General features: G+C 38.9%; 1 protein-coding gene across 3 annotated transcripts in view; it reads right to left on the reverse strand.

The window, feature by feature from the left end:
• Positions 1-5,898: 5,898 nt before the first annotated feature.
• MDFI (MyoD family inhibitor) overlaps positions 5,899-12,156 on the reverse strand; it is a 54,619-nt gene continuing 48,361 nt past the window's right edge. For all 3 annotated transcript variants that reach the window (XM_034414564.3, XM_034414565.3, XM_060689824.2), the window contains 2 exons: positions 10,363-10,638; positions 5,899-7,406 (listed from right to left, as the gene is read on the reverse strand). In XM_034414564.3, coding sequence (XP_034270455.1) covers positions 7,150-7,406; positions 10,363-10,638 — 533 coding nt within the window. In that variant the 3' untranslated portion in view covers positions 5,899-7,149. The remainder of the gene's footprint in view (positions 7,407-10,362; positions 10,639-12,156) is intronic.

The following is a 12,156-nucleotide window of genomic DNA, read 5'->3' on the forward strand; positions in this document are numbered from 1 at the left end:
TGTTCCTCTTGCCCACATCCTCTGTTTTTTTTAATATTTGTGGAGAAGAGGTTGGGCTCCAGGCATTGCGGTATAGCCTGCTCTTTTTCTCCCCTCTTTCTTAGCATCCAGTTTCCCAGAAAAAAACCTGCATCTGAGACCACTGAAGCTGCCTCTGCTATTCTGAACAGGTAAAAGCCACTCTAGGCCCCCAGAGCAGGAGTGTGAAATTCATGGGACCAATGCAGCACCCCACGCACCCACCCAACATCTCATTTGCATCCCTCTAAGGATTCCAAGATTGTGCCTTTGAAATTCAGTGGTATTTTGAAAATTCCAAGAGACTTTAAGAATGGGATTGGAATGGAAACAGTTTATATTCTACTCCCATCCCCATTTTATCCTGCCCCCACAATTTAAATTAAGTTTAAAAAGCCACAAAAGAGGCCAGACAGTTTTAATCACTTTCTTCAGAAATTGGGAAAGGGGGGACTCTTGTTTCTTTTTCTTCTGCCTGTCACTAGTAATAAAATCTCATGTATAAAGTGTTTTTGCCTAACAGCAGCTAAAATTGCCTAGGCAGGTCCTGTAAACTTTTATTAATCATCAGCTCTGTTACACGAACATTGCAGAGTTATATCATGCAGAAGGCATTTGAGACGATTGAAATACACAGCCAAAATCACTGGCAGGCAAAAAAGGAACAAGAGTCATTTTTGGCTATGCACTACTCTCCTTCAGAAAGTCACAATGCTCCAATGCCTCTAAGACTGCCTACCCCTGATCTAGAAAAGATAGGGGAACTGGCTGTTTCTCTAAATAGAGTATAGGCCTGTGATGGCGAATCTATGGCACGTATGCCAGAGGTGGCACGCAGCGCCCTCTCTGATGGCACATGAGCCACTGGCCCAGTTGAGCTCTGCTGTGCATCCGCGCGCGCCTCCTGCTGGCCACCTGGTCTTCGGGTCTCTGCCATGCATGTGCGGTGGGTGGGGCGCATGTGAAGGGCCGTGCGTATGTGTGGAGTGCATGTGGGGGCCTGCATGCAGGGGGCCACGTGCACATTCACAGGGGCTGGGGTGCATGCGTGGGGGCTGCGCACATTGCATTTTGGGGGTTCGGGCACACAAGTGCACATTCGCACCCACGTGTGTGCGCTTTGGGCACTTGGTCCGGAAAAGGTTAGCCATCACTGGTATAGGCCATTGCAATGGTTTATTCCCTCCCACATCATTCCAATGCAGGTAGCAATTTAGAAGCACAATCTGATTGCAACTTACCTTTTCACAAGCATCATCCTTAGGCAATCCAATGGATGTTTAAGAGGCCAAGTGCTTATTAGCCCCTCCCCTCACCCTCCAACACATTGTGACTGGATGGCTAGTACTAGTCTGAGTGAAGAGGTCGTCCTCACTTGAAGACATACCGGTAACTGATTTGAAGCTATCTCCTTCCCTTTTCTTCCTAACAAAACATTTTTTGCAAGTAACCCAAAGTTTGATTCCTCCTATATTTGATTGTAACTGCCATCACATTTACCATTTTTATGGTCCCTAGGCAATTTAGCTTTGCCAAAGTTAAGCATTGCTTGGCCCTGTACTGGCCCTTTAAATCTCTACTTCTTATGTGGTTAGAGTGACATAATAATAATTTGGGGGATTTACAGGCTCTGGGGATATTTGTTTTCCTGTAGTTATGTTCTTTCATTTGCTTATGATGCTGACCAAGGCAATAAATATATAGTTCATCTGGCTGTCTTCTCTTCAGGGAATAAGCACTGTATGGGGCAGTTAACTGGAAAAGCTTTCCCTAAGAGCTTCTTACATGCAAATGTATATCTATTTATTATAGTACTAGTACTGGTTGAAACTAGCCTGTGGTTTCAACATGTCCTATCTGTTTGTTGAGTATCAATATTGCCATTATATAAGAGTAGATCAAAGAGGAAGTCAAACCATAATCTCAGTAAAGATCAGGTTTTTTGACAAATATCATACAGTAATCCCTTTAGTTGGGAAGGGATAAAAATTGGAATCAGGATTTAGATCTTGATCTGATCTTGGCTCATCAAGTTGCACTTGAAATATCAACAGAATTTTACTATTAAGAACATTTCTCCTGGGAAAGAAATAAAAGGGATACCAAACAGAGGGAAATTTTGTATGGAAAGTGTTGCACAATGAACATATTTGCACAATAAATCCAATCACTATTTTTATATGTATTCAAGGTCTTCTGCCTCCTTGTTTTTATTCTTCATTCAGCAATTTTATTTCATTTCATCCTCACAATTTTAATTTTAATTTGTTATTTGAAAGAAATTTAGTTCATGCCACAAGAGAATGACAATATCATGCCACAAGAGAATGACAAGTCATTCACAATGACTTTATGATGTGTGACTTAAATAAGTTTTCACACAGCTAAATCAAATGTTGGGCTACCTTATCTCAAATTATTCTACTGTGGTTGCAACCCTACATATAGACACTGAACAGGAAATTCACATAAAATATTCATAATGTATTGTGAATATATTGTGCTGTTGTATTGTGGGGAAAAATCTGTTTTAAAAAATAAATTATTTTGACTCCTGATGACTTCAAGTAGCTTTCTTAATAACCATAAGATCGCAATCTGCCACGAATTAGACAAACCTAATCCTGTTTACCTTCCATGTTCAGGTAAGGTCAAACAGATGCTGCCACCTGTAAACCCTAAAACACAATATGTCTGCAGTTCACCCTTATCATCTTTGTTTATACTCTCTTTTCATGAAACATCTTCACCTTAAACAGTCAAACTTTCAGAAGCCCGGGGGGGGGGGCAAACTTTTTTAAAATTATAGTGTTTAGGATCACAATAACATTACTGTAAACCTTAAACAGAACAAGTAATTTAGGGCATGCATGTGGAGTGGCTGGGATTTATTGCTACTGTAGTATATGATAAACTTTTCTAAGGGTGTTTTCTATCAGTTTGTTTTCAGTCAAAATTAGTATGAAATTGTGGTCTATTTTTCTGTGATACACATTGAATTTCAGCTATATGATTCCAGGGAATTTAGCGTGAGGTGGTTTATTTTGTCAAAAATTAAATTAAAAATAGAAATGCATAAGTAGCAAGTAGAATAAATTAAAGACATGTAGAAATGAATAAGATTTATGCATACACTCAAAAAGTAAAATAAGAATAAGAATAAGGCAGTACATTGGAAAAATACGTATTAGACCCATAAATGACACTTGGCCAATCCAGGCCTGGGTGAGGTTGAGCCCACTGACTTTTGATGGCAACTGCCATGGAGAAGAATCTAGTGACTTTTTTGGATGTTTCTGTGGAAATATCTGCTAATAAAAACTGTACAGTTTTGGATTCTTTAACTTCTGCACAAACACAGACTGGATGCAATACAATACTGTAATAAAATTGCCAGACCTGATATAGTTCACAAAAATGTGAGATGTTGTTTCACTGGCTCCACCTGAACATAGGCAGTGGCAGTCTAGATAAGGAATGTTACTGAGCCGCCTCTGCACTAGATTTAAGGCCAGGATATTAAAGCTAGCTAATGTAAATGTCTTTTTTGCTTGGGGAAAAATAATCTTTAAAAGGTAGTTTGAAAAATGAAGATGTGATAAAAGTTGTCTGATGCATAATTTGAAACTAGATCTTTTATCCTCTGTCGTGAAATCAAGAGTGCGTTATTTGTGTTCGATGTAGCTTTCTCCAAAGCCATCACTGATATTGCCTGAATAAAGCCACAGATAGAATGAAGAGTTACATTATCGGTATAAGCTGAATCAAAGAATGACTTCCAATTTAGTTTCAGTATCTTAGGTGGTATTCTAAGAATATTCTGGATGTTCTTATCCAGGAAGCTCTGGAAGGAGATCCTAATTCAAGTCTTAGTAAGGCACTGGGGATAAACCAATGGGCATAGAGCAGTGGCCCCTAAAATTTTGGGCATCAGGAACCGGTTCCATTGAGAAAGGTTTTTCCGTGGATGGGAGGCGGAGTTTTGCATGCTGCCTGCATCCCGCAGATGGGACTTCGCTTGTTTGCGGAGCCAGGTTGCTGGCACGTTGTGGACTGGTGTTGGTCCATGGACAAGAGGTCGGGGACCCCTGGCATAGACAATGATTCAATTCACCGTGGACTGCATTGTTTCTAAAGGCATTGTGTTTTCATAAGGGTAGAATGACACAGAGCAGAAATGGTATCTCCTTGCTTCTGAATAATCTGCTCTTGTCTTTATTTGTACAACAAAATCCTTTGGAAAGAAAACCTATAATCTAAAGAGTTTACGCCTTTCCCCTGTCTGCATCTCCTAACTTAAGAAGTGGTTGTGCCTAATCTTCTGTTGCTTTATGAGTCTATATACCCCAGAGTTATTGGTTGTCCACCCCCTTTTTAAAAGCATATCCCCACCCCCGTGAGACTAGTGCTTACTCAGCACGACAATTTGCAACTCGGCAAATCTTTGCTGTAAATGTGAACCATCAGTTGAAGATATCACCTCATTTTTAAAAATAATTTCCCTACAAATGTATGAATCTGTGCCTTCCTTTCCTTTGTAATTGATCAAAACACTACATTTTTTTCTAATATGGACTGAGTTTTAACAACTCCAAAAACACAGTACCAGGTGGCAGTTATTCCTGGCCACTGACCCATAAATCCTTGGGAAATTGTCTGAGAAGCCTGATGTGCAATGCGTCACTTCTGCTAACATCAGGGGAAGTCTGCTTGTCTGCTAGCTGGCGCAACACAAATAGAAGAACAACAGACCCATTTACTCCCTGCCCAGTTACTACGTGAGCCACCAACCCTATGAGCACTGAGCTTGCCTTGGCATCTGAACATCTGGTCATTGCAGAATGGCTTCCCAGGGAACTGTAAAAACCAAATGTGGCAAGAGATTAATTAATTGAAACCAAAGACATCTGTTGTTAATTAATTCCCTAAAGCCTGGTTAACTCTTCCCTTGCTCATGTCTGCAGGATTCCAAGCCAGCAATTCTCTCAGCCAGACAGCTAAGCTTAGGACATGCCTATAGTTCAGGTGGGTAGCAAAATTATATTGGGGGGAAAATTAAGTAATTAAAAGAAACAGAAGATAAAAAATCTTATACTTCTAAGGGATTTAAGGTGAATTTCAACAGATGCTTTGCACATGAAATATCCTTTTGAGTGGTAAATAATAAGGTTATAATAAGGTTATTCATATAACTCCCAAAAGATAAGGAAAATTTCTGTTCTTGAAAGAATTTGATATCTAAATTACTGTTTGCCATTTATTTTTATTTATTTTATTGATTGGAATTTGTCAAACAAAAACGAGAACAAGAGAATAAAAATACAATGACAGGGACGATAGGCACGTTAGTGCACTTATGCACGCCCCCTCTACTGACCACTTAAGTATGAAGTAAGGTCCACGGAAGTCAATTTGTGACTGAAACTGTGAACATTTGTAGCTTAATTGTCTCAATTAAGACAATTTAACATGATTTTATTTTCAAAGTTTGGATTTTGTGTTAGTATTCCTACTCCTATGCTAGATAACTGATTCACTGTTTAGAAAAATTTCTGATTCTTGCATGATGTATTAAAACAATACTTTGGAACACATTTTCAAGACCCATTATTGATGGATAGTTGCAACTGGAAGCAAATTAAAATGTTCTTTTAAAGCAATTTCATATACTGATAATACAAATATGTGTAAATTCCCCTCACAGACCTGCATGCTTACACTATAAAGAATGTAAATTATTGAAGTTTGTACATTCTAAATTTCAATAAGAGGCATTCTGTATGTATATTTTGTATAAAGGCATTATATTTATGTATAGAAACATTTCAACTGAAATGTATAGTACTTTCAATTCCCAAGCCAGTACACAACAATGAACAATTTTAAGTCAAAAGTGAAAAATATTTTTATTTACAGTAACAACAGACAAAATCTAAAACTTTTCCCATACTACAAAGAGGCAGAGGACTGCCCTTACATGCTACAAATTTTCTCATCCACACTCTCCAAGATACTGGATGTCTTAATGTCATATTGTCAATTTTCTTTTTAAGAGGATATGATTTTGTTTTTTAATAGTAAGTGACTCATATCCGGTGTCTTTGAGTTAGGTTTAGTGTTTTCCTGCTATGGGAAAAAGCAAAGGACAGCAGTTTCCCTTGACTTCTTTTAGACCAATAATCTCTCCCAATACGTTCAAAAGCTTTTTCCTGACAGATGTCAGTGGTGGCAAAAAGGCCTTCAATGTTATACATTGAAAATGAAAGCGGCATGTTCTGGTCACATGGAATGATACAATGACAACACTGACATGTCCCTATCAAAGGACAAATGGAAGATGGAGCAGCAGGAATGAGATATGGATCCCATCCAAGAATTCACAGGAAAGATCTGCTCCTAATTGCTGACAGATACCAAGTGGATCCACATTAGTATGGATGAATTAGGGGCTTGCTGTTCCCTGCATCACGTTACTGGAAGAATTTAGCTGGTGTGCCAGAGATAAATCCAGAACAACTGCATGAAAACATTAGGTGAGCTGCCATTGCTTTGGATGCCCAGGAGACAGATAATTGCCAACTAGTGGGCATCAGATAAGGCAGCAGTAACTGCCAGAGTTAGAACAACCCCTGCAGCTGGACCAGTAGGTGGAACAATTTACTGTCATACTAAACACCGCTTGGGCATGTCTGCAATGATCTTTGGCATTGTGTAATTCCTTCAGATCTCAACCAACCGGCATAGCTAGTCGTGCAACTATTCTTCTCTGGTATTTGGCTCAGGCAGCAGGAACACTGCTATTCCCCAGCCTCCATGTGGAAAGTTCTGATGTGACAGCAAAGAGAAAGAATAAAGACGATGACTACATGGAGATATCCTGCTACTTCTTCAAACTTTTCGTTGCAGTCTGGGGAAAAAAAGAACCACATCTTCTAAATAGTTTCTGAGCCCAGAATTGAATCCAATAGAATTAACTCTGTCAACTCTTCTATTCAGGTCTCTGGTTTCAAACTTGGAACTTCTCAAACCTCAGCCATCTGATAACTAAAGAAGAACAACAGAGACTTAATTAGCACAGTTTCCCCCTAAGGGTCCCACTCGCAGCTCCCATTGGAGGATCAAGATTTGACTTCAGGAAGAAAAACAAAGGCCACAGCACTCCATGCAGATCTCCAGACAATCAGCTGACTCGCAGCAGGCATCAATGATGCCACAATCCATGTCACAGGGCAGGTCACAATCAGCGCATTCCCCAGAGCCACAGCAGCAGCAACAGATGCAAGAATCCTCAGAGCTGCAGGAGCCACAAGTGGCACAGTCCAGCATGATGTTGCAGAGGGTCAGGAACTCACAGAAGAGGCAGGAGAGAATACAGTGGACGCAGCAGTCTGGAATCAGAAAGAGACAAGACTATCAAAAGCAGGCCACAGATAGCCAAGCATAAGAGGCTGAAATAGGGCAGGAAGGCTGGATCAAAATTGGAAGGAAGAAGAAATGAAGGACAACTTTTTGCACAGCTAGAGCACAGCAGGGTGTTGCAAAGGCATCACTCTGAAGCTCTAAGGATGCCAAGAAAAGCACTAATGTTGAAATAAACCAATTGCATACCAGCATCTAAAAGCTCCTAGGACCAGCCTTAGGAGATTTTGTAAATAGCCTGCAGATGCAAATGGGAGTGGTGATGGCTGGACCTCATAATATAAAATTCTTGCTTCCATTGATCAGAATAGAAACTAGTGGCCTTTGAAAGGGCTGAATGTATGAGTGAGTAGGTGATTATTTGGGATGCAAAAACTAATTTTTTGGCAGTTTTGATTGCAAGTCTGGTGTACTTCCAGATGTACAGCTCATGGTACTATCAATCAACAGTATAGCTAGTCTATCTTTCTATACTTTACAGATTTTCTTTGAAAGGTAAACAGGGGAGGGTGGAGAAATACTAAGAAAATGCAGGAGAGTACCAAATAGAGGATAATGCCTTCTGAGCTCTCAATAAAATTCCAGAGATAGTAGGGATGATTTTTGATGAAACCTTCCTGGTCTCACTATTTATAGGACTGACAGGGGTATTTGTAGCCTTCCTAGATTTTTGCATAACTAAAGCCACTCCATGTCACTAGCATTAGCTCTTCTGGCAGAATTCCCCAGACATAATTTACAGAACCCTGAGGGCGTGCAGGACTTTCTTTTCAAACATACCACACATTGTCAATGGTATATAGCAAATTTCATGATGAGCCAGATATTCTATACTTCTCAGAAAGATGATAAGTAAGAGTTCTTCCATCAATTTCTTGGAAACAACTGCCATTGGGCTTCTCTGGCAGAATAACTACTATCCCCCAGTAAATTCAAGAATGTAAGTATGTCTTAAAAATATCTTAAAACAACATTAAGGTCTAAAATCAGTGTTTTAAAAAAAAGATTGGGAAAAAAATTGGGGGAGTACTGATTACAATGGATGGTGTGATGTTGGATGAGATCCTTGTGCAGAAGGTACTTGTTTCTTTCTTGATTTTGAGAGAGTTTTAAGGACAAGTGGCTATAAAATCTCTATAGGATGCGCCAGATATATCCTTGTTCTTGAAGGATATTGTTCACATAGCACTGATCTCCTGCAGGAAGAATCCAGGCTGACTGGAAACTCAATATAAAACTCTCACTTTTGGCTGATTTCACTTGAGGTCAGGACCTTGGACTTCCCAAGGTGCTTTGTTTTTGGAACCCTTGAATAGAGATGATGCCTATATTAAGATTTTCATAACAGTTTTGTTGTATAGGTAGTCCTTGAACTTGGGAGTTGGGACCAGAATTGCTGTCACTAAGCAACACAGTCTTAAAGCGTGATGTCATGTGACTACGCTATCATGATTTCCTGCTGACTTCACTTGTGGGAAGCTGATAGGGAATGTTGGAAATTGTGAATGCTGGGCTCCTGCTCACTATGATACCATAATTGTGAGGCACATGCCAAACCCCCAGACGATGATGATGTGACTGTGGGGATATTACGATGACCAGAGCTCCGAGATCTGGTCATAAGTCTTCCCTATTCAGCATAGTTGCAAGTTTGAATGATTGCTGCATGAGTGGTTATAACACATCTGCATTTTCCACATTGAAATGACAGGAAACCATTCAACTAACATTTGGGAATTGTGGCAGGAGAGAAAGACTGCAAAAAAGAAAGATTCCAGAATTGCGAATAGTTGTGGAGCTTCAACTGCAATTCTCCTAAATCGTCTCATAAATAAATGAGCATTTAATTAGAATACTTATTCTCTTTTTAACTGTCTTCCCCTATTTGTACAGTGCCTTCTAGATACCATGTTTTGTTTTGTTTTTTAAAAAACATAATACACTCAGGAATGCAATTTGCAAGGGTGAGGAAAATACACAATGAAGCAGGAGTTTGGCATTTATATTGAAAAACAAAATGCAAGTGTGTAGACAAAACATAGAAAGGAGCAATGGAATTCAAACTTCTGACCTGCCTAGTTTCAAAAGCAGAAAACATTTCCCAAACTTATGTTTATACACAGCAAAATTGCTCTATTGTGATTCCCGAAATGCTATTCCCATACAGGGACACAGACATAATTAAAGATAAAAGAATAAAGGCAAGACTACCCAGAACTTTCCTATTTTGAGTTAATGCTTTCGAGGACAGTGGACATATAAGTAATTCCCTCAGTCCAAAAGATACAGGATGTCTTCCACCATCCTTTGGCCATGTCAGTGGATAAATCTGAATGGAAAGGATACTAATGTTGTGGGATCAAGGACTCGTGTTTTAAAAAGCAGGCCCAGTTCTTAATAATCTTCCAAGGTGAAGAACTGGTTGAAGATTTAGAGCCGTTATCCTATCTTAATTAACCAAATTCTGAAAGGGGAGGGAAATCCAAAATAATGTAAATGAACAAGCTCTTCAATCTTTGAGGTTGGATGAGAACCATGCTTTTCTCTTTCTCATCCTATATGCCTTCATTATACCTCTTCTGCCTCTATTCCTCCTGTTTTAAATCTCTGCAATCACCTGATTTCCCTCCAAAGCAGTTTTTTTCAACCTTGGCAACTTTAAGATGTGTGGACGTCAACTCCCAGAATCCCTCCACTGAACATGGCTGACTAGGGGAATCCTGGGAGTTGAAGTCTATGCATATTAAAGTTACTAAGGTTACAAAAAAACTCCTTGAAGGGGGTTGGGGTCAAAGTCTAACCAATTTTACAGTCCTGGAGACTGTTCTTGGATTGTGTCACAATAAAAAAAACCCAAGTAGGAACATGGTCTCTCTCATTTAGAGGACCAAGTAAGTGAAAATAGTCATGCAAGCAGAGAGATACCTTCCTGTGCTTCAGTAGGGATCTGAGAGGATGCTGATTTGGAGCTGCTCTTGCTTTTTTTGCTGATATGGCTGTTGATGGAGTGATGGGACTGCAGTTTCCGATGAGGCTTCTGGGAACTTGACAGTGATCTAAGTTCGGAACATAAGATCCCATTGCCAGCCTCTCCCTTAGAATTGCTGAGGTCATCTGATATATATCCAGCACCATTTTGTAGCAACGGGACACAAGTGAAGTCTGAAGGAATCTGGACAGTGACTCGGCTTTGAGGCTGACCTGTTGTAGGAGGAAAGACAATTTTTTCTTTTAAAAAATCCTAATTGTTTAAGTCAACGTACCAAGCTTTGTATACATCTTGACTTGATAGATAACACAAACTGTTTGAAAAGGAAATAAACTTTAAACAGCAAATCATCTTGCTTTTATTCAGTGTCAATGAAATGCTCACCATCTGGATTTCTTTCAATTTCCTGGATGTATTTTTTTCTTTTTCAATTATTATCACAGAATTTTAGATTAACTCACCAGTTGATGCATACATTTTTTTTAAAAAAATGAAAAAAACCCCCAAAATTCTAACCAGACTTTATGTAATATCTATACCTATGCAAAATTGGATAGAACCAGAATAATCAGTAGAATCTGTGGCTAATTTTTTTACCCTTAGTTTCAAACTCAGGAATTATCTTTTGATAATTCAAAAGACATACAAATACAAAAGTCTGATCAAAACAGACATACAAATAGGACAGCATAAAATTGTAACTGTAGCTTCCACAAGATTAAGTTGGGAGTGGATGTACACAGAGATTTATGTTTATGGGGATTCTCAGTCATCCAGGTCATGGTTGTCCCAAAGTTGCTTTTTCAAGAGGCAACTGGACTTTCTGGATGTTTTTTTAAAACCAGAAAACCCAGAAAGTCCAGTTGCCTCTTGAAAAAGTTCATTTGGGACATGAGATTTATCTTATTTTGAATCAAACTTCTGCGCTATCATTTTTGATAATGGCATTTTCTTATTGGACCAAAAGAGAATAGATTTCTTGGAATTATTTCTGTTTCTTGAATTATATCTATTCCTTCTTATTGTTTCCCCTATGCATAACTTTCTCCTGGAGCAATCATTTTATTGGCTTTAATTTCTCAGAAAGCATTCTGAGAAATAACTCTAGTTATTTTTAAAGTCTGCTTTCCCTCTACAGTCCTTACTGCAATTAAATCTATTAGCTAGACATGTAACTGAAAACGGTCTCCAGCAATGTCCTTTCCTGTGACTAAGATCTTTTTGAATTTTAACTCATAGATGAAGTAAAGCTTTATAACAATGATTAAAATCTCCTCATGTTATTGCTTCTGTTTCAGGGCAACTAAGGGATTAGCAATGATTTGTTCCCTCGTGAGTCAGCTCTCAGAGAAGTAGCTTAGCAATGATTTGTTCCATCATGAGTCAGCTCTCAGAGAAGTAGCTTCCCTTACTATCAGCTTCAATTGTAAGCAACAAAGGTTGGTCACAAGTTAGCAGAGATAAATTTCTCTCATGATAGATGCAAACAAACATGATGTAGTAATCAAAGATAATTATGTTGTAAGGTAGGACAGCAGCTGTTCCTATGAGGAGCAGTAAAAAAGAAAAAGAAGAAAAAAGCAGCTAAAGATGAGGTTATTTCTTTTCCCTTAACAATAATCGCCCTTGAAGTTTGACACAGCTAAAAAGTCCTTCAAACATAGGACAGTGTTCCCACATACTATATATGCATAGAAATTTACTGTCTGGAAATATTTTTTTCCCAAAAG

This window comes from Pantherophis guttatus, chromosome 3 (assembly GCF_059756535.1).
Source record: "Pantherophis guttatus breed Tessera chromosome 3, ASM5975653v1, whole genome shotgun sequence".
Lineage (NCBI taxonomy): Eukaryota > Metazoa > Chordata > Lepidosauria > Squamata > Colubridae > Pantherophis > Pantherophis guttatus.